The sequence below is a fragment of the Anopheles cruzii genome, chromosome 3, assembly GCF_943734635.1.
Source record: "Anopheles cruzii chromosome 3, idAnoCruzAS_RS32_06, whole genome shotgun sequence".
Classification (NCBI taxonomy): Eukaryota; Metazoa; Arthropoda; class Insecta; order Diptera; family Culicidae; genus Anopheles; species Anopheles cruzii.
In genome coordinates this window covers 79,318,615-79,337,784 of record NC_069145.1, presented here as the reverse complement: position 1 = coordinate 79,337,784, position 19,170 = coordinate 79,318,615, and the positions used below count along the sequence as shown (strand labels likewise).

General features: G+C 55.8%; 1 protein-coding gene across 1 annotated transcript; it reads left to right on the top strand.

Moving 5' to 3' along the window:
* The first annotated feature begins 457 nt into the window (after positions 1-457).
* On the top strand, positions 458-4,063 carry LOC128274099 (tetratricopeptide repeat protein 8). The gene is made up of 4 exons (XM_053012185.1): positions 458-638; positions 2,669-2,820; positions 2,892-3,782; positions 3,851-4,063. Exons 1-4 carry the CDS (start codon positions 458-460, stop codon positions 4,061-4,063), a joined length of 1,437 nt encoding a protein of 478 aa, XP_052868145.1.
* The last annotated feature ends 15,107 nt before the right edge of the window (positions 4,064-19,170 follow it).

Genomic DNA, 19,170 nt, shown 5'->3' with positions numbered 1-19,170 from the left:
ATTTTATTTTAATTAACTTATTCCAAAGCTGTCAAAACACATCTTGAAAAGCGCAGGTAAAACTAAGCTCGAAGAAAACGTCGGATCGTCAAACGAAAAGAAAACACGCGTGTAACGCGAATCACAACCCCAAACCACTGTCTAATCAACGCGGCACAAAGAAGGCATTCAAACCGGTGGACCGCCTGCTCCAGCAACCGATCGGAGGAGCATCATCTGCCGGCAGTGAAAACACGCCAAGCGAAAAGGGGTTCGACCCAAAAACGAAGCGGCGACCGCAGGAGACCAAAAAAAACCGCGTCAAGCCCCAAAAACCTTCAAAAACAGCGCAAAACGGAAGCAACGCCAAAACAAGGACGTGCCGAAGCTGAGGCATTAAGGCCTGCAGCCGAACCGAGAGAACGCCAAACCCAACGCCTGCGAACGAAGGCGAACGAGACGACGAGCAAATTATATAATGGACAATTTTTTCGCTGCCATATCATTATTCCGTCGACGGAAATATGATGAGTGCATCGAGGTGTGCAACGTCCTGCTGCAGCGTGATGCCCTTCATCAAGGTCCTTGGGAGCTGAAAATGAGATCTATGACCCAGCGAGTTTACATCGACGATTTCGAGGCAGACGATGATGTTGCAGGTATTTCGGCTTGCCGTGGCGCGACCTGTGCAGGGTTCGGATTCCTTTCGTTCTCCCCCTCTCGCTCTCTCTCTCTCTCTCTCTCGTTCTCTTTGCTCACCTTTTTCCTTTCGTTTCCTTCCGCACTTTCTGCTGCATTCCGTTGCGCCAAAAACGGGGCCCAGTGAAAAGCGGGCCAAGAAGGACGCCCGAAAACCGATTTCCAGCGTCCAGAAAGGTGGCATTACCTCACCGTTGCTGCCGCTGTTGCGTTGCTTGCATCATTGTCTACTCGTTGGATCCTTGCCTTGCTGCATTGGCCGGAGCGTGGGGCAAGAATGAGAAGTCCGAAGTCCGAAATCTTCTCGGCTCCAGGACCGGACCGGACAACAGGCAGCCCCGGTCTTGGTCCCGATCCGTGGTATTTCGATGCCCGCCGGCCACAAAGGGGTGTAACGTAGCCAATGTATGAATTATCCGGCACTCTCCGTCTCTCTCTCTCTCGTCCGACCCCCGGCCCGGAGCAGCCTCCCCGGAGCCCCGGAATTCCTTTCTCCCGGGAACCCCAGGTTGGAGGGTTTATTTTGCCGTTTTCTTTTCGTTTTTCTTCCAGTTTCGCTCTCCAGCTTTTTTTCACCTTCCAGCATTTTTTCGAGGGCCCGTGTTCCTCGGATTTCTTCCCGTTTGTTTTTTGCTTCTCTCCCTCGGTTTTGGCCGTCCCTTTTTGCTGTCCATTCTTTCCGCGCTCCGCTCGTATCTTTACATTTATTTATGCACATGCACATCCTTTATCTTGATTATTATTATACATATTTTTCGGTGCTTCTCATTTTTGTTACGCGAAGTGGCAGCCTCCTCCCGTTTTCAGTTTTCACATTCTGCTCTTTTTTGCCCCTTTTCGGGAGCCCCAAATCGGCCCCGCACATTTGCCTACACACACACACGCGGGTGCGCTGTTGGCACACATATCTTTTTGTTGCTCCTATTGTGCTTTGGCCTGCGGTCAGGACTGCCACTCGAGCCTCGAAACCCCGGGACAGCCAGTCCTTGGCCAGCCGGCGGCTCCCGAGACCGGCAGCAGCAGTACAGTAGCAACATCATTCTGGCTGAAAAACAGCTCGTATTTTTCTTTTCATCGCAGCAACCGCCGGTTCGTGTGGCGTTTTGGAATTCGCCGCTCAGCATGCTTCGATCGTTTGGTTTGGCTTCTGATGTTTCTCTGGGTTGGCCCTTTGCCATGTAATTCCGTGTCATTTCCATAATCTGCCCAACTGACGTACGCCAACGATGCCGAGTCGTATTAACTTTGTTTAAATGTTTTATTTTATTTTTAATTTGCTTTTTACGGCCAACAGTTAAGGGTGACGGACTGTTTAATTGAACTGGACTTTCTTATCTGTTATCGCTTTCCACAACTTCAACGGCCATCATAATGCAACCAGAATTCTGGTTTAGCTTTTATCATATTACAGTTTGATTAAAAACTTGTCAAAAAGAAGGTTTCAGAGTGCAAGTTTTCCAATAAAAAAAACAATACCTTTTTTTTGGAAAACATTCGGTCACAACCACAAGGGTTAGCTTGGTATAGATTCGCGTCGAGTCCCGCCAAAACTGTATTTAAATGGAACTACAAAATCTACTCACAAACTGACGAGAAGCCATCTCCAGCACCTCATAACTACCCATAAGAATGTCCAATTTCACAAAAGACCCCGGGAGAAGAATTTAATAATTATATCGCTCTATCGTTTCGATACTTTTCTAAGTTGCCTCCCCAACGACCAAACGATTACTTTTGGGCTAATTTTATGCTCCACCGCCCAATATCCTTTTACCCGGCCCCGGCTTCGTTCGTTCGTTAGCAGGATTGTTGCTAATGGTTTCCTGAAGATCAACCTCGGCGAAACCCCTCTCTCCCGAAAATCCCTTTGCCGAAGACCCCGAAGAGGAGCGTGGAAGCGGAGGAAGAAGAATAAAATTTTGCCCAAATTATATCCATCGCGTTCGCGAGGTCTTAACGTGCGACGCTCGCTCGCCTTTCGCCATTCCAGAGGATATTTTGGACACGCAGACGATCGCCACCGCCCCCCGGCCTGGCACCTCGCTCCGCACGGCCAAACCGACAACCGGGAGCGGAGCGGCCACCGGCACCGCCACCACCAACCGGCCACGCACCGGAACCGGCCGGCCAATTACGGGCATTGTAATCAAAATCATATTAATAACTACTGCCTGCCACGGCTCACTCATCCTCTCTCTCTCTCTCTTCGGCAGTCACGCCCAGGGACCCTTTCCCTGCAGCGTCCCGGATCGACGCTCGGCAATCGGACGGCACCTCGGACCGCATCCCGTACCGCCGGAACCGCCGGTGGATCCGCTCGCCAGATGCGGCTCGGGTCGGCGTCGATGTTTGCGGCCGGCGATCCCACCGGCCCGCTGTTCCACATCTCCCGGCTCCACCCGGACAAGTACGCCAGCAAGGACGCCCTGTCGAAGCCGCTGTTCCAGTATCTCTACTACCACGAGGGCGACATCCCGAAGGCGATGGCCCTGTGCGATGCGGTGCTGAATAGGCGGGGTGTCGACGAAGCCAGTGCCGATATGGTCAGTGACTGGTGGTGGAATACCCAGAAGGGCCGCTGTCTGATCGCCACCGGAAGTCCGCGGGAAGCGGAACCGTACCTCCGGGCGGCTCTGCAGGATCTGCAGCACCCGGACGTGGTGCTCCTGATGGCCCGTATTTACCTCAAGATTGACCAACCGACGGCGGCCCTCGAAGTGTGTCGCCAGGGTCTGGAGCGGTTGCCGAACGAGATCACCCTGCTGACGCAGCAGGCCCGCATCCAGGAGCTGGTCGGCAACCTGAACGTGTCGGTGCGCCGCTACCGCCAGATCTCGGCCCTGGATCCGATGAACACCGAGGCGCTGGCCTGCATCGCGGTCAGCTATTTTTACGCCAACCAACCGGAAACGGCGCTACTGTACTACCGCCGCATCCTGGCCCTCGGAGGTCACAGTGCCGAGCTGTACTGCAACATTGGCCTGTGCTGCCTGTACGGTGGTCAGCTCGATCTGGTGTTTCCGTGCTTTCAGCGTGCCCTGCGCATGGCCACCGGCACCGAGTTGCGGGCCGACCTCTGGTACAATCTCAGCTTCGTGGCGCTGGTAAGCTGTTTGGTGGACCAGAGTTGGCATCTAGAGAAATCTCACCCCGTCCCGTATCCTCCGTACAGACCACCGGCGATATCCATCTGGCGCGCCGCTGTCTGCGGCTCTGCATCGCGGCCAACGGAACGCACGGGGCCGCCCTCAACAACATGGCCGTCCTAGTGGCCCGCCAGAAGCAGTACCCGAAAGCGAAGTCCTACCTTCAGGCGGCCCGAACCGCACTCCCGGCTAGCGACGAAATCGGACACAACCTGAAGTTTATCGAAAACTTCCAATAACACCTTCGCGGGGTCCGTGGTCCATCCGGGGAGCCAAACGAAAAAAATCCGATCGCTGCCAGTAAAGTTTGGGCTTTTTATTTTTAGAGACTACACGATGCTAATGGTTCCTCAGGTTGTGTGTGTGTGTGCGACCCGGCGACGACTAATGGTTGGGACCAGTTTCAGACCCGTGGATTCCGATTTGGCTGCTCATTAGTTCGGTGCGATCGGCCACAAAAACCGGCTTGGAATTGGATCTACGATCTACCGGTGTCAGTACCGCACCGAAAGCAGAATGAATTTGTGGCTCTTGTGGTCTAAATCATCGTCGCCCACTTCGTTCGATAAGGATCCACGCGTTGTTATTGGTAATTTTTCTTCGACCCCAATCGAATCGGCCGATCGGTAATAAAGCGAAGCATTCGCCACGAAATCGAATCCCCGAACACGCAACGGCGAAGAAGTTGGAAAATCGACGAACGAACGAGGGAAGGAAGCAATCCGAAGAACCAACCGAACGAAAGGCAAATCGGCAAAGATAATTTATTAATGTGTTCCGATAGCAAATATTCGTCTGACAGCTTTCGACTGACACTCGATTCATATAATATGCCCCGGACGGCAGGCGGACACCACGTCCGTGACGATGATGATGATGATGAGGGTTCTCGATCTCCCGGCCCCCGACAAGACCGAGTTGGCATTTTTGGGAATCTATTTCCATCTCGCCGTGTTCTTCTTGTTCCGATCCTTCTCCCCCTCTCTCTCTCTCTCTCGTATCGGTGGATATAATCGGACTCAGAACGAAGCGAAGAACAGAAGATCGATATTCCAGATTCGGTCGGGCCCAGGAGCAAAACGCGACAACCCGTCCCGGACTCGGCGGCGTATCCCTGCGCGAACCTGCGAGATCTTCCCTCGAGATCTTGGGTTGCGTAATATTCCACGGACGGGCAGAAAGGATTCGACTTCTAGTCGCGGATAAGCTGGCAAGGAGATTAGAATTCTAACGAACTCGCGTACGGAGGGCCCAGGGCCCCTATAAAAGTTGGTGGTGAGAAAATGGGCAGACATTCTTCGAATACCTCCGCTACGCATCGCGCGTTGAGTACCAAATTCCAAACTCCCAGTCCACTCCGGGGGTCAACGGCTCAAGGTTATGGCAGGCATCCCGTTTTCGGGACGATCCCACAACCCACGATCGATTAGCGTAACCCAACCCGGACCGCTGGGTTTCTGGTTACCTCTACCGAGGGCCCCCTCGGGTAAATGAGGGTCACAAACAGATCATTGACGCATTTTTGTCAACGAACCGCGAACCTTCGAGCGAACCGTGTTTCGGTGAAAACTGACGCGACGATCGACGGCGACAGTTCCGATCGATCATATCGAAGCCTTTGCGCGCGCGGATAACCATAATGATGATGATGCCCACGAGATGATCCCCAAACCCGCCCCCCTCGGTGGTGGAATGGGGCCAACTGGGGTGGCAGGGTGGATGATAATTTCACCGATCACCTCGCACTTTAAACTCCGCCAGCAACTCCGGCATCGAATAAAGATCGCGATCGACATCGTCGTCGTCGTCGTCGTCGTCGCCGTCAGCAAGCCGGGGCAGCCGGCGCAAAAGGAATTTATCCCCCCACATCGGCCCCCTCGTCGACCCAGCGCACACCCCAACCCGTAATGTGTATAATGTTATCAACTGCGTCGAGGCGGAATTTATCAAATTTTATTTATTTTTTCAGTCTCCATCTCCGCGAGAAAGCAACGACCAGCCCAGGCCCAGGCGAGGTGTCCACCCGGCATCCGGGCAGCGGCAGCAAGGCAAGAGGCTGGAGGGGCTGAGGGGGACGCCCTCCGGCCTCCCCAGAAAGAATCTTGCGTCTCGCGCGCGCGCGCGCGCTCACACTGGGTGGCTGACGCTCGGTGCGTACCTCTGGCCTGATAGGGTGGAGCCCGGCCAGGTGTACGTGTGCCGGGCGTCCGTGTGCCTGCCGCGGGGAGCATCGCATCGAGGTCAAAGACCCCGCGGCAGCCACTCGCGCCGCGTCGCCACGGACGGACGGTGAAAGAGGACGAAAGCTGCGCGCCGGGTTTGCGCGCGCCTTTTGCGCGCGTCGCGCCAAACGGGTCCCTCCCCGCCCTCTCTTCGGCTCCCCTTTCGCACTCAAATTTGGTGCCCCGCTCGCAGCATCCCGAAATAAATAAGCCTTGAAACCGAGAGACCGAGAAAAAAATGGTGGCGAAAAGGAGCTGGCGAAACAACAAACACAACGCGCGTCTCTCGAGTGGATCGTCACGTTATGCTGAAGCGAGACAGAGTGCGAGAGCGAGAGAGAGAGAGAGAGAGCGTGATGGGGAGTTAACAATAAAAACGGCCGGTCGAAACAACAACGGACGGACGCGCTTCCTCGCCGGTTTTTGCGCCTTGCGCCGTAACCGGCAATCTCGCAACGCTTCGGGGCGCACACGTTTCGGGGCGCTCAGTCTACTAGGATCTATGCTGCGCGCGCCAAAAGTGCACCATTTTTTGTGTGTGTCCCGTGTACCCACGTGTGCGCTGGTCTGTAGCAATCGCCGCTGGCCTTTATCGCCGTGCGCAGGATTGTTTCGGGGCGAACTGCAAAAGACTGCTCAATTTATTACAAAACTCGCGCGACATTCACAAACGGTCAGCGTGTGTGATCGATCGAGCTAAGGCAGGACGGCTACCAAATTCTCCGGTCCGACTCGGAGCCTGTTTTCAAATGTGACACATTTTGTGATCTTCGCCTCAGTTACACCGGGCCAAAAACAGGCTCTGTTCGGCTCGGTCAAAAAAATAAAACTATGCGTAGCGAACGAAAGGTGGCGATCGTAATACGATCGAGCGCGCTGAGTTTCGATGTCAACCAGTTATTTGCATATCTTCTCTCTTTTTGTTGTTGTTGTTGTTGGGAGGGTTTTGCATTTTAATTTCGCACATCTTGCCGTGGACCGAGCCGTGGCAGAAGCTGCCGGCCGAGCTCGAAATGATGGGTTATATGAGCCAGGATGCCATTTGACGATTTAAGAAGAAACTCTCCGAAAACAACCACTGGACACCAGCGAAAGCATAACACAACACACACACGTCGTCGTCGTCGCCGTCGTCGGTCATGCTTCGGTTGATCGAGTCGAAGGGTGCGGGGGGCTCATGTAAAACAGGCCTCGGAACCAAACGGAGGAGCAGCGGAGCGCAAAAGCTGAGCTGATAAGCGGGGCGGCGTTGCACCGCGTCAAATGCAACGCGACTGACAACGGAAACCGACCATTACTCGTGTTGTTTAATTTATTAAGGAAATGTTTAATTGCGCGATGCATCGCTGCTTTCCTACCGCCGTCGCCGCCGCTCTCCCTGTTGCTGTTAAAACGCCTGTTTTACACCACCCCGGGCCGTCGTCACTCCACGCCACGAGGCAGGGTGAGCTGGGAAATCACAGCACCGCGGCCATGTGGCTTCAGTACGCTTCGCTACTTTTTCTGGCCCATTTGGAGTCAATGCCGAGGGAGCCAGGATCCATGTTTCGGGTGCTGTACGACTTTTAATCGCCCTTCAAACGAGAACCTTTCAGCATTTCCGATCGTCTTCGAGGTTAGGGTTTGCATTTGCACTAAAGAAATGCGTTTATAGGTACAAGTTCAATTCTAATCTATTGGTCCTTGTTCCTGGTTCGGTTTCTGGACAGGAAAAATTGGGGAATCCGTTGACCCCAAATAAATGAAGCTATTTGATGCAACCGGATCGGAAAAAATCGGCAACCAAGACTTTTCACATCGTTTCACCAGATTGCCAGGCCACAAAACGGGCAGTAATGTAATTGCTATTTATTGCGTCTGTTGTTTTCGGGTTCGGCCACGACCCCGTTGGACCCCAGGCAAGGAGGACGCGCACTAATGGAGATCGATTTCCTGTCGTCAAAAGCGCCCCCCTTCATCGTCGTGGATGCGCCCTGGCCTGTCCATCTCTTCGCCGGTTGTGCGGAATTGCGTGAATGCACCGATTTCCCGGACCCCGTAATTCGATATTTAAATTCGAAAGAAAGTCCATCCTCCGCGTGAATGCGACTGCGCGCGCGGCGGAGTGCTGTAATTTCGCGTCCGCGAAGCCGGATGCCAAACGAGGACAAGGATGTTGGGTCGACTCCCCCCCCGCCGGTCCCCGGGAAAGGAATCCCGAGGCCGGTGCAGATGTTCTCGCAATTTTTAGTGCACCAATAAAAGGTGTGCCGTGCTACCGTTTGACGGCGCAAGGAAGAGTTATTGCGCTCGGGAGTTACTGCGGCTGCCCGGTAATCACAGTTATTAAACTGCGAATCCCCACAGGGGTGCAGTGTCAATTAGGTCAGCTCTGCAGCGCGCATCTCGCTCGCGTGTGTGCGTCGCATTGTCGTAAAGGGCGTTCGATAAAAGCATCGTTACTGCGCGAAATAATGTAATCAATATTTTAACCCTATTAATGGTGCAATAATTTTGGCCCCTTTGTTGGTTTACGGTGGCGTTCCGTACGCCGGCAGAAAGACTTTCCCGGCGGGGCGGCGGTGCGGAGGACGGTCGAGCTGCACCCGCTTTATCCCGGATTAACATTGAAATGCTCTTTGTAGACCCACTGGAGCCAGTCCGGGAAGCGCGCGTGCTCCTCCGACCTGCACGGCGGAACAATGCCACTAAAAACCGAACGAGAAGAACGAGGCACCCTTAAAAGCCAGACCCAAACCCGGCCCGGGAAAGGGCCTCTGGTGTGAAAAGCATTTAACGGTCTCGATTTCCGACCGACCGATCAAGCGGGACGCGATCGCAATCATCGCGCGCGGTAAGATCGTTTCAGTGTTGCCAGCTCCCGCCATAAAATTCAAACTTCACACTCTTCACCACATTCCACACCGGGGTCCGGGGCCACAGCCTCCACAGGATTGCACCCCAAATGGATTGGCATTGTTGGTAATTTCGGTTTAATGTCGAAAATGTCGGTCGGGGCATTGGCATTCCATTTGAAATCTGATGGCCAACACGACCCGACGACGGCGGTGCTGCCAATCACGGTGCTGCCTGCCACGTATGCTTTCACGCCACGACACCTGGGTTCCTCGCTCCATGAATCATTGAAATCTTCTGTGTGTGATCGGCATCGGTATCTTCCCGGTCTCCCGGAGCTGACCCAGATGTCGTCCGGCGCGACGAAATCGCGACTAACGCCCCGGCCCCTCGATGCTAGTAGATTCCTATCGCCACCGACCCGACCCAGCGGAAGCCGTGTTTCGCGTCGTGTTCAGGTTTGGAGTTCCCGTTTTGGTTTTTTTTTTTGGATCGCTCGCTTATCTCGAGGGCCAATCTGTCGTGCCCATTAGCGACCATTATAAATCAAATAGTGGCCAGTGGAAGTGGTTCGCTCTGTGGCTTCGATTTCTGCGCGGCGACCATTTTCAACATTTAGCCGCGTTTTTGCGACGGAATTATGCTTCTAATCCGACGCTGATTTCGTAATCCCATCTACACGGAGCTCGTGGACCGATCCTCAGAACCTCCAGGCGTCGCAAAAACTGGGGATGTCTAATGCCCCAGGACCACTCCAGGTACGGTCTTCATTCACCTCTCCGGAGCGATGCGTGGTCCGGCCAAAATGGCCAACGTTCAATGGTGGCTCAAGCCCCGAAAAAGCCCACTTCTTTTTGCCCCTATTTTTGTGTCGCGCCACGGGATTTCTGGGCCAACAACACTTTAAATCCCCCCGCCAGCCAGCCACCCGATCGCATTCCTTTTTCCGTGGCCCGTCGCGACCCGGAGCCCACATTCGAGCGTGGCGGGCCCATGTTTTCCGTGCGCTCGTATCGTATTTTATTCGTATTTTTAGCCTTATCCTACATTTTGTTTCGTTTTTTTGTCTTGGCTTGTTGCTCGCTGCGTTTCCCATTCCCATTTGGTCCAGAGGGTCCCCCATTCAACAATGTTGCAGCCGTTTTCGTTGGCATTATTTTGGCATCTTCGGCAGTTCGAGCGCGGACGGCGCGGGGGGCCGTAAAGCCGCTTACCGAGCGCTGGCTGGAACTTGGAGACGATTTTTAAAAACCCGACACGCAGCCACGGAACTGGAAAAAAGTATGATCACAGTCTGAGTCCCGAAACCCGAAAGCAAATCCCCAGCCCAGCCCCAGCGCGCCCGTCAGTCAACCATCTTCCCGCTGGCGTGGCGTGGCGTGGCGTGCAAACAGTCCTGCGTCTCGCGCTTCGTGTCCGCCGCCGTAGTGGCCGCCAAATTTGCATACGTGTCAGGCTGGTTTCCAGGTCCTCCCTCGGGGGGCTGGAAGGATTTCTCTGCCCCTTGATCAGTGTGTGTGTGTGTGTGTCACGATCTCCGCTTGCTCCGCCCGGTTCCGAGAGCCTCTTGCGTCACAAACGAGGTTGCTGCGTGGCCATTTTGTGGCTCGCGCGCGCATTCCTTCTTCCCGCGGAGGGACGCATTAAGTCGCATACCGCGGGCTGCTGCTGCTGCGAGATGGGCGTTAATTCAACGCCGCCCGTCCCCGGCCGGCCGGCCGGCTGGCTGGCGGGCTGGAAAGCATAAATGTTTCGTGATAATTCTGCATTCCACCCGGTCCCGGGACCCGCGGGCCACAGACAGACATTCCGATGGTGACGCGCCGACGACACAGGCCGACGACATTGTTGCAGCGCCCTGGCACCCCGGCACCGGGAAGCGGCAGCGAAACGAGATGCCTAAAATGGGCCCGAAGGCGCGCCCAATCGACGCCCCGGGATGGCTTAAAACGGTATATGGCATGATTGGAGCGATCTAACGCGAGCCACGGCATCACGGACGCTCGAGTGACACTAATTCGAGCCGGTGGCCCGGTAGAATGCCGGCAATCGGATCGCACGCACCAGAATCGCCGCGCAAACATTGTACGGCCCGGGTGCGAGCCGATCGTATGGTGATTGGATTTTAATTGATTTCCGTGCTAATGATCCCGGCCATCGCCCGGGACCGAACTTACGCGGAAGCGTCCCTCCTCGACTGCAGGGTCCTTTACGGGCGACCTCTTTTGGGTCACTCGCCACTCAAAACGCACATTCCACAGCGATCGCTCACGATTACGATCAATGTCGCCGGAGCCGGGCTACAATGTTCTCCCGACGTCAGGCGACGTTCCTGGTTCCTGGGGCCTGGCCCGTTAATGATATGAAATTTAATAAGGAGCCAGCGTGGGCCCGCCCGTGGGCCATTAAAATACCACGCTATCTCTCTTTCTCTCTCGCTCGCTCGGGGTGTGAGTATAAAATGGTGTTTATTCGTGTGACTCGGCGCTACCGGACCGTGTGGCGTGGCCATCCCATAAATGCTCGTCCTTCAGCACCTCGCTAAGCTGAGCCAATAATCCCCCGGCCCGGTCCGGCGATGGGTGAAAGAACCCGGACGCCCCGGGTCCCGGGCGGCTCGTGTCGTCGATCATGATCGTATTGCAACATTGTTGTCGTCGCGGGCCAGAGAAGACACTCCGAAATTGGCCTTCGTAAAACCCGGGGAAGACACATAAAACAAAATTCTTTCCGTGAGATGGGGCCCCGGCCACGGATCTCGTGGAGGGAAATTTTATGAAACGATCATCATTTTATGTGACCACCACGCCGGGTTCGATGGCCTCGTTCATCCTCAGCAAGAAGTTTTATCACCACCCAGCCCGGTGGGCTGTTGGGCTTTTAGCAGTAAAAGTGAGTGAGTGCTCATCGTTAAACGGGAACGGGTGGCCCCGTCACCTCCAAGACGGGCCGTGCAAGCGACAATCTGGAAACAATATTGAACGACGAATCCACGACGACGAAGACGATTTGATTGAAGGCCCCGGATCGAGGGTTTCCCGAAGCACTGCTCTCCACGGGTTGCACTTTCTACCAACCGGGGGCCGTTGTCATCATCATCATAAACGCGCCACGGTTGATACCCACCCTGGAATGAAAGCCCGCGGCCGCCGGCGATAATCCGCCGAAATTGCGGCCGCCGGCAACAAAGCCTTCCATCGGTCCGTCCGGGTACCGCATACCCTCCGTGCGTCGTCTTGAGGCTGTCACGCCAACGTCACGTCATGCGTTAGCCGCGCCGCGTGGAATGCAGACGAATGATGATGGGTTTTTGTTCCGAGGTGCCGGTGGTCAGCAGGTGGAGCTGTCCGGCCGAGAGGCCTCGGTGACCTCGAACCCGTACCGCGGTTGCGAAGGCCAAACGCGGTTGCGCCAGAAAGTGTGAACTTAGCGATCCATCAAGCGGGGAGCGACCCACCAAAGTGATCGGGCCGTTCCTGTCTTGCGCGCCATCAGTTCCTTCAGTGTCCGGGATGCCAGGATGTCGGAGGGGGGTGGAGCGCTTTCTCGTGGGGCCGGGCACAGCGGGGAGCTTCTTTCAATGTCGATCAAATCGAACATCAGCGAAGAAGGTCATCCCGAGCGGGCGGGTGGCCGGGCGAGCGAAAATCAATTTCTATCGCCGAGCCTGGGCCGGCCACCGGGGATCGCGGTCCACCGGGGATCTCGGTCAAGCCGGGAACGGACGGACGGACGGACGGAAAACAATAAGCACTCAAATCGTGCCTCAGAATTACCTCAGAATAGGCTCGACGGCGAAGAAAGGCAAAAAACGAGGTTATGTCCATTAACACGATCCCTATGCTGCGTGTAACATTCCGGGCCCGCAGTAGCGAAGGAAATCGATTTGCAGGAATCCTGTTAGGAATCTCGGACCGTCCGGCGACTGGGTCAGGCCCGGCCTGTCCGGCAGATTGATTCTGCGACGGCGGACAGCGGATGGAGATGTCGAAAAAGGGATCGCGCGGGACGCGGGAAAAGCGATAAAATTCCAACCAACGCAATTTCCTAACCATAGATTCCATCGCGCCGTGAGTTCCGGCGTGGATCGTGATAATCGAACGCCGTAAGGAAATCCCCCTTTTGCTGGGTCCCGGGGCGAGTGAACGAGAGAGCGGACAAAAATTTCATCCAAAATCCTGTCCGCTTGGCCTGACGGTCCTGACGGCAGCAGCAGCAGCTGCGAAAGCGCGCTGCGCCCAAGATTCAGGAAACATAACCCAACATAAACACACCGCGCTGAACGGGCGCGAAAGAGAGAGACAGAGAAGGAGAAATGGCAATACAAACGCGAGGCAGCAACCTTTAGGAGCGGTTGTGTACGGGGGCGCGCGCGCCAACCCGCGACCCGCGGCCCGAAAACGAAACATTCGATCTCGAGGAACACGGCGAAGGCGAAGCGAAGAAAAGGGCAAAAATCGATGTTAAAAAGGAACCCGAACCCGACGAAGAAGAAGAAGCGGAGGGCAGGAAAACATAAAATTGGAAATACCAAATGGCAGCACGAAGAGCACGAAGAAAGCAATCCGGCCGGAGCGGAGAATGCGCCGAGTGTCGGAGCGGGACGTACGGCACACCAACACAGACGCACCCCCGAGGTTGGCATGATGATAAGGAAACGACGCGATCGGAGATCGGTCCGGCTGGTAGGCTGGCTGGTTGGCTGGGTGGAAGGGTGGCCAGGTGGACCCCTCCCGTGTGGGGAAAGATAAAATCCGGGACCATCCGGGGGAAAAAGAATACCGAATAATTTAGACGGCAACATAAGCCTCGCGCCATCTCGCCAGCTTCCACTCTGCTTGTCTCCGCTGCGGACCCGTCCGATCGTGTCGCTGTCCCACTCTGGCACCCCACTCCCAGCGTCCGGAATTCCACGGCGAGCGCGAGTCGAATTCAACTCTTTTTCAAACGATCGGTCGGTCGGGTTCCGGAACATGCTCCGGACTCGGTGCACGCTGTTTTTATGCTCTCGAGTATGCTCTCTCTCTCTCCCTCTTTATTAGGCTCGGCGAGTGGCGAGTTTTCTTCGGATCGAAGGCGAAGGTGGTGCGGCCACTTCCTCGTAGCGCGCGATTGTTGATACGAATTCGTCGCCGCGCTGGAAAACGCGTCACTCCTCGCGCGGGCTCACGATCGCCAGCGTGCGGTGCGGCGACGGCCATCGCGATTTCTCTCGCGGTCCCCGTGTGCTCTCTGCCTCGAAACGCACACACACATTGCCCGCACGTCACACTCACACCATCTCACAGCACACGTAGAGCTGGAAGAGAAAAAATGTGAAGAATTCAAGAGCTTCTCTGGAACCCGCCTATCCCCCCGGGCAAACCTGTCCCTGGGACGGCCGCGGCTTCCGCTGGCTTCCGTTCTGATGCTTTGGCTTCCTTTGGCCCCACGAAACCAGGCGCCTCCATTTTGGAACTGGGAAGTGGAAGAAATGTCCAGAAACGTTTGAACTCCGGTAGCTCGGAATGTTTACCAAAAACCACGATGCCGCCAACGCGCAATGGCGACCGGCCAGTTTGACATCTGTCGATCGCCGTCGGGGGAGCTCTTTAAATGGCACTGAGAGCCCGCTGGTGTGAGTGTGCGACGCGACGTGATGGGGGAACCGGGGGGGTCCACAGCCGCGAAGCCCAAGCGAAGTTCAAACCGCTGATGTTGCATACTTCGCGCGCGCGCGATCTCGCGGGGATCACCAATACCACCGAGCACGCTGAACTGATCATTTAGCGACTTCGCCGTCGAAGAAGCTGGAACGAACGATGGAACAAAAAGGAACGGGGATCGATCGGCATCGCGTGAGAGGGCGGGAAAGAGACGGGACGATCGGTCGGTCGGACGATCGCGACCCGAGCGCACATGACGGGGCAACATTCCAAGCGCAGAGGGGCGGCGCGCGGCGGGAGAGCGTGTTTATTGCTTTTGGGATTCAACATACATTTTTCAACCGTTCCAACGTCACCCTTTTGTGCGTACGCACACCACCACCGCCACCGTCGGATTCCAAAACGCGTGCGTATCGCGCGTCCTTTGTGTGTGTGCGAACTACAGTGACCACCGAACCGGTAGCACCGGCTCCAGTTTGAGCCGAAGGCAAGCCAAACACCCGTGCCGCACTGTGCCGCGAGCCATTTCATTCCAGCGAACGCCAGTTGGTGTGCGTGAGCGCGCGCCGTGCGGCCGTGAGCGACCGAGACGGCTTGAGTCGTGTTGCCGGTCGCGTCACACGCCCGTCAACCATGCGGGCATTCCATCGTACGATGGGTGGCGGAGGTGGCGGGGACCGGGGAAAGGCATGCGGTGGCGTAGGGAAGAGAATAGAGAATACAGAGAGAAAAGAGAAAACATCAACTATCTCGCTCTAGCGTCATGCTGTCCGTTTCCCGTTCGGCACATGGTCAGTTTCGGTTAAGAAAGGTAAGGTTCAAAAGTCAGGTTGGTCGAAAAGTTTGGTTCAGCAAGTACTGGGGCGAAAGAGTTTTTTCAAATTTCAAAAAAAGTTCAAGCGGAACGGTTGTGTGTTGCGTTTCGTTCGGGCTCATATTTACTTTCGACGTACAAATACAGTAAAGTCCGTAAGTACTGTCAAAGTACAGTAAATATAGATTGAAACGAAGGTTCACGGTGTCTCTGTTGCTGTTTGTGCGCTAATCCGTTGACGTTTCGTTGACGTTCCGTCGAGACGCGTTCTGTTCTCTCTCCGTGTGTGCGTGCTTCGCCTATTGCTGGCTATTGTTTTTGTCGAGTGGCAACGAGTGAGCAGCGTTCAACAACAACACACTCTTCGGTACCCCCCAACATACGTCTCCAAATCTCTCCCGGTGGTGGCCACGAGACACGATCTTCGACGGCAGCGGCGATGGTGACAGTGTGTGTGAGTGAGCAAAGCAATTGAACCACGCAACGCGCGTGCCCCCCGCGCGGCTTGGAATTCGGAAGCTCGACAAGCTCTGCGTCTGTCTGAAAGGGCACAAACCAAACATCCGGAGAACAGCGAGCCCGAGCGGCTAACATTCCGAACGTTCTAACCCGAGTCAGAGTGTGTGCAGTGATTCGCTCCAGGCGGCTCTCCAAGTGAGTGAGTGAAAGTGTCGCCGACGTGTGTGATAGAAACAGATAGAGGCCGCGCGCGCACGTGTGCGCACATCTGCGATCCTGGATCCGGAGAGGATCTGAAACAAAACAACAAAACAGTTACCGCCGGTCGTAGAAGGCTTTGCCGTCGCGTCGAGTGTGATTTTGTGGTGAAGTAATTGGGAAGTTATTTGGTTCGGTGCCTTGCCTTGTGCTTGTTGATTGTGCTGGTTTCCGTAGTCTCGTCATCAGTGCGCCCGTGTGTGTCAAGTGTTGTAACTACGCCCGGAAGTGGCGTTTCGGGAAAGTGATCGGTCGTGCCTCGCGTACCAGTGAAACGGTGGTGAAAATTGCCGCCATCTTGCAACAAAAGAGGAGAAAACCTCCAAGGAGTGCGCCCAAGTCAAACTACCCAAGCCCAAGGCGACGGTTCATCCGGAAAACGGCCGGAACTCCACATCCCGTGGCCACAACCCGAGCGCGAGCGTCAATCCGTTGATTGTTTTCCCTCACGAGTGTTACCATTTATTCAGCATCAATGGTGAGTGATTCCTTTCACAACCCCAACAGAAACCCTGAGACGCGCGACGCAGTAGGCGCGCCATTTTCGAATAAGTCTTGCGCGGAGGCTACGCTGCTGCAGCAGCGAGCGTTTCATAACAGCGCGCGCCACCACATTCCAACGAGGGCTTGACCCCCGCACGGGGCCGACCGGTGGTGATGGTGGCCAGCGGCACGAACGACGGTGTATTGGTGCAGCATAGCTTGTGAAGAGCGCGCGTTCGTGTCGGTGTCGCTCGCCGTCCGCGGGAACCAGCTGGAGAAAAGGTCGAACATGCTTGGGGTCTGGGGGAGGGAACCCTTCCAAACTCTGCTCTCATTTCTCTGTCTCTCCTCACGTGCTTCTTTATAGACAAGAAATCCGGATCGAAATCGAAGATTTATCCTCCAGAGGTTTGAGGTTCCGATCGCAGAGCATGCTGAGAGCGAACAAATCGATGGATGCTTCCGCGATGGCTTCGCTTCTTATCCGGCTACAACCGTTGAGCGGTCTTGGCCTGCACCAGGGACCTGGTGTTAATGTCTGTTGTTTTCTGTAACGGTGTGTTTTAGCGGGCGGAGTTATTACCCCAATATCGGGAATCGAACCCATGGCCTGCTGCTGCGTGACAACGACGAGCGTTACCGACTACTCTATCAACGAAGGCTTCGCTTTTTCACCGACGTAAATTGCTGGAAAGCCCGTGCGTGGCCACACAAAACGGGGCGTCCCAGATAACACGCCGGACAGCAGCCAGCCCACTGCGGAACTGCGCCCGCATTGCGTTCCGCATTCCACAGTCGACAAAAAAAGGGCGAAATGGAACCACCACCACAGGCTGGCAGCGCGTCCGAGGGAGCGAACCCGACAAAGCGCGGCGTGATTCACATGGTGGCACACCCACCACACACACACACGCCGCCACACGAACACGGCTTTGGGGTTGCGCAAAACGCGTTACGCGAGCGGCGAACCGAATCGATTTCGGTCACATTTTTGTCATTTTTAAGCCCCAGCCAGCCGCCGAGCCGGGCCGGGCCGACGTTATCTGTCCGGCCGGGGAAAGCGGCCACCACCGGGTGGGTGCCCTACTTTGACTTTCAAATACCAGAGACGACGGTTTAGTCTCCAGTCCGTCCAGTGTGTGTTGGCACTTTGGGGTTACCCATTCCGACCCGTTCCGAAGCCCCGACCCGCCCCGCGGCAAAAGCGCAAGTGATGCAAACACCGCGAAGCACGGCTCGCCAATAATCCGTCGGAGTCTGGCTAACGAGAGGCGAGCGATCGGGAGCCTGGTTAATAACGGGCAGGCAATCAATCGGGGCAATTAGCATATTTGTTTTTGTTTGCGCGCTCCGGGAGCTGGAGGATCGCGCTGTGCCAGTTGGGGGCACACGCCCCTCATTACCGAATTAGGCGTATTTCAGCGCAATTTTGCGCGGTTTTTCACTCTTTCCTGCGGCGGCCGGGCTGGGCGAAACATGGTCCAAAGCGAACCAAAGCGTAGCCGATCGATCGATCGATTGATCGGGGCGATGGTCAGCTGGTTTCGTGGCTGATTTCGCTCTCGTTAGCCGCCGCTGTCCGCATTCCGCCGGTGGTGGTGAACTGCGGAATGCGGATCGTTGTGTGCAGTGATGCTTTTGCATACAATCGGAAATCAGAGTGCGGGATCGGCCGCAAACCTCCCCCCACCGGGGGCACAATTAGCGTCTATCCGGAATTTGGCGGAATTCGAACCTCCAGAGGGCTTCAAGGTGCAGACAAAGTTTTGGCCGCGTCACCAGCGCGGGGCCCCTTCTCAAGCCTTGCTCAAACTCGACTCGAAATTGACTCACGCGCCCGATGACTAGCCCCAGCCAGCCGTCGACAAGTTTTCAGAAGAAAAAAACCGAGATCGCGCTCGTGCAAGAGAGACGGACGGAGGAGGGAGAGAGAAAGGACGACAAAATAAAACGTCTAAAAAAGGAAAAACACGACGGACGGCGGACGGCGGAGATGGTGAGAAAACTGGATATCATCGAACCTCTCTCGAATATCGAAAACCAGCCGGACTGGTTCGTGGAAGGTGACGGCTGCCGCGGGGCACACGAGAAGGGGGCCGGCAGGGGGAGGGGAATCGGCACCGCGAACCCAATGCCGGAAAGCCGAACCACCGCCGGCGGTGGGGAGGGGGCTAGTGGGGCCGAGGCCGCGACGAGGATCGTAACATAACCACCGGCGGCGGCCATGGCTCGTTTTTGGGATCCGAGGGTTGCGGTGGGACAGAGCATCCCGACCTCCGGTGACCTCCGCCAGTCCGCCGCTGGCCGCACCCTGCTCTGGCTCTGGTGGTGACACAGACACGATGGATCGATTCCGCATTCACGATCCTCGTCGCCGTCGTCGCCGTTTGTGCTGTGTGTGTGTGTGTTGGTATGTGGCGCGGTAGTCCGTGGTGGGGGCCATGCGCTGGGCTGGACGACGGCGTATGGCACGCTCGGAATGGTGGAATTCCAATGTCACATAATTTTGCTCTCGATGCTCCTCCTGGTGGCGGCTGGCAGTTCGTTTGTGTGTGTGCGTGCGCCATTTTTCGGTGCCCACCATGCCGATTAAGATTAAGACGGCGCGAAATGTTGTGGCGCGCCCAAGA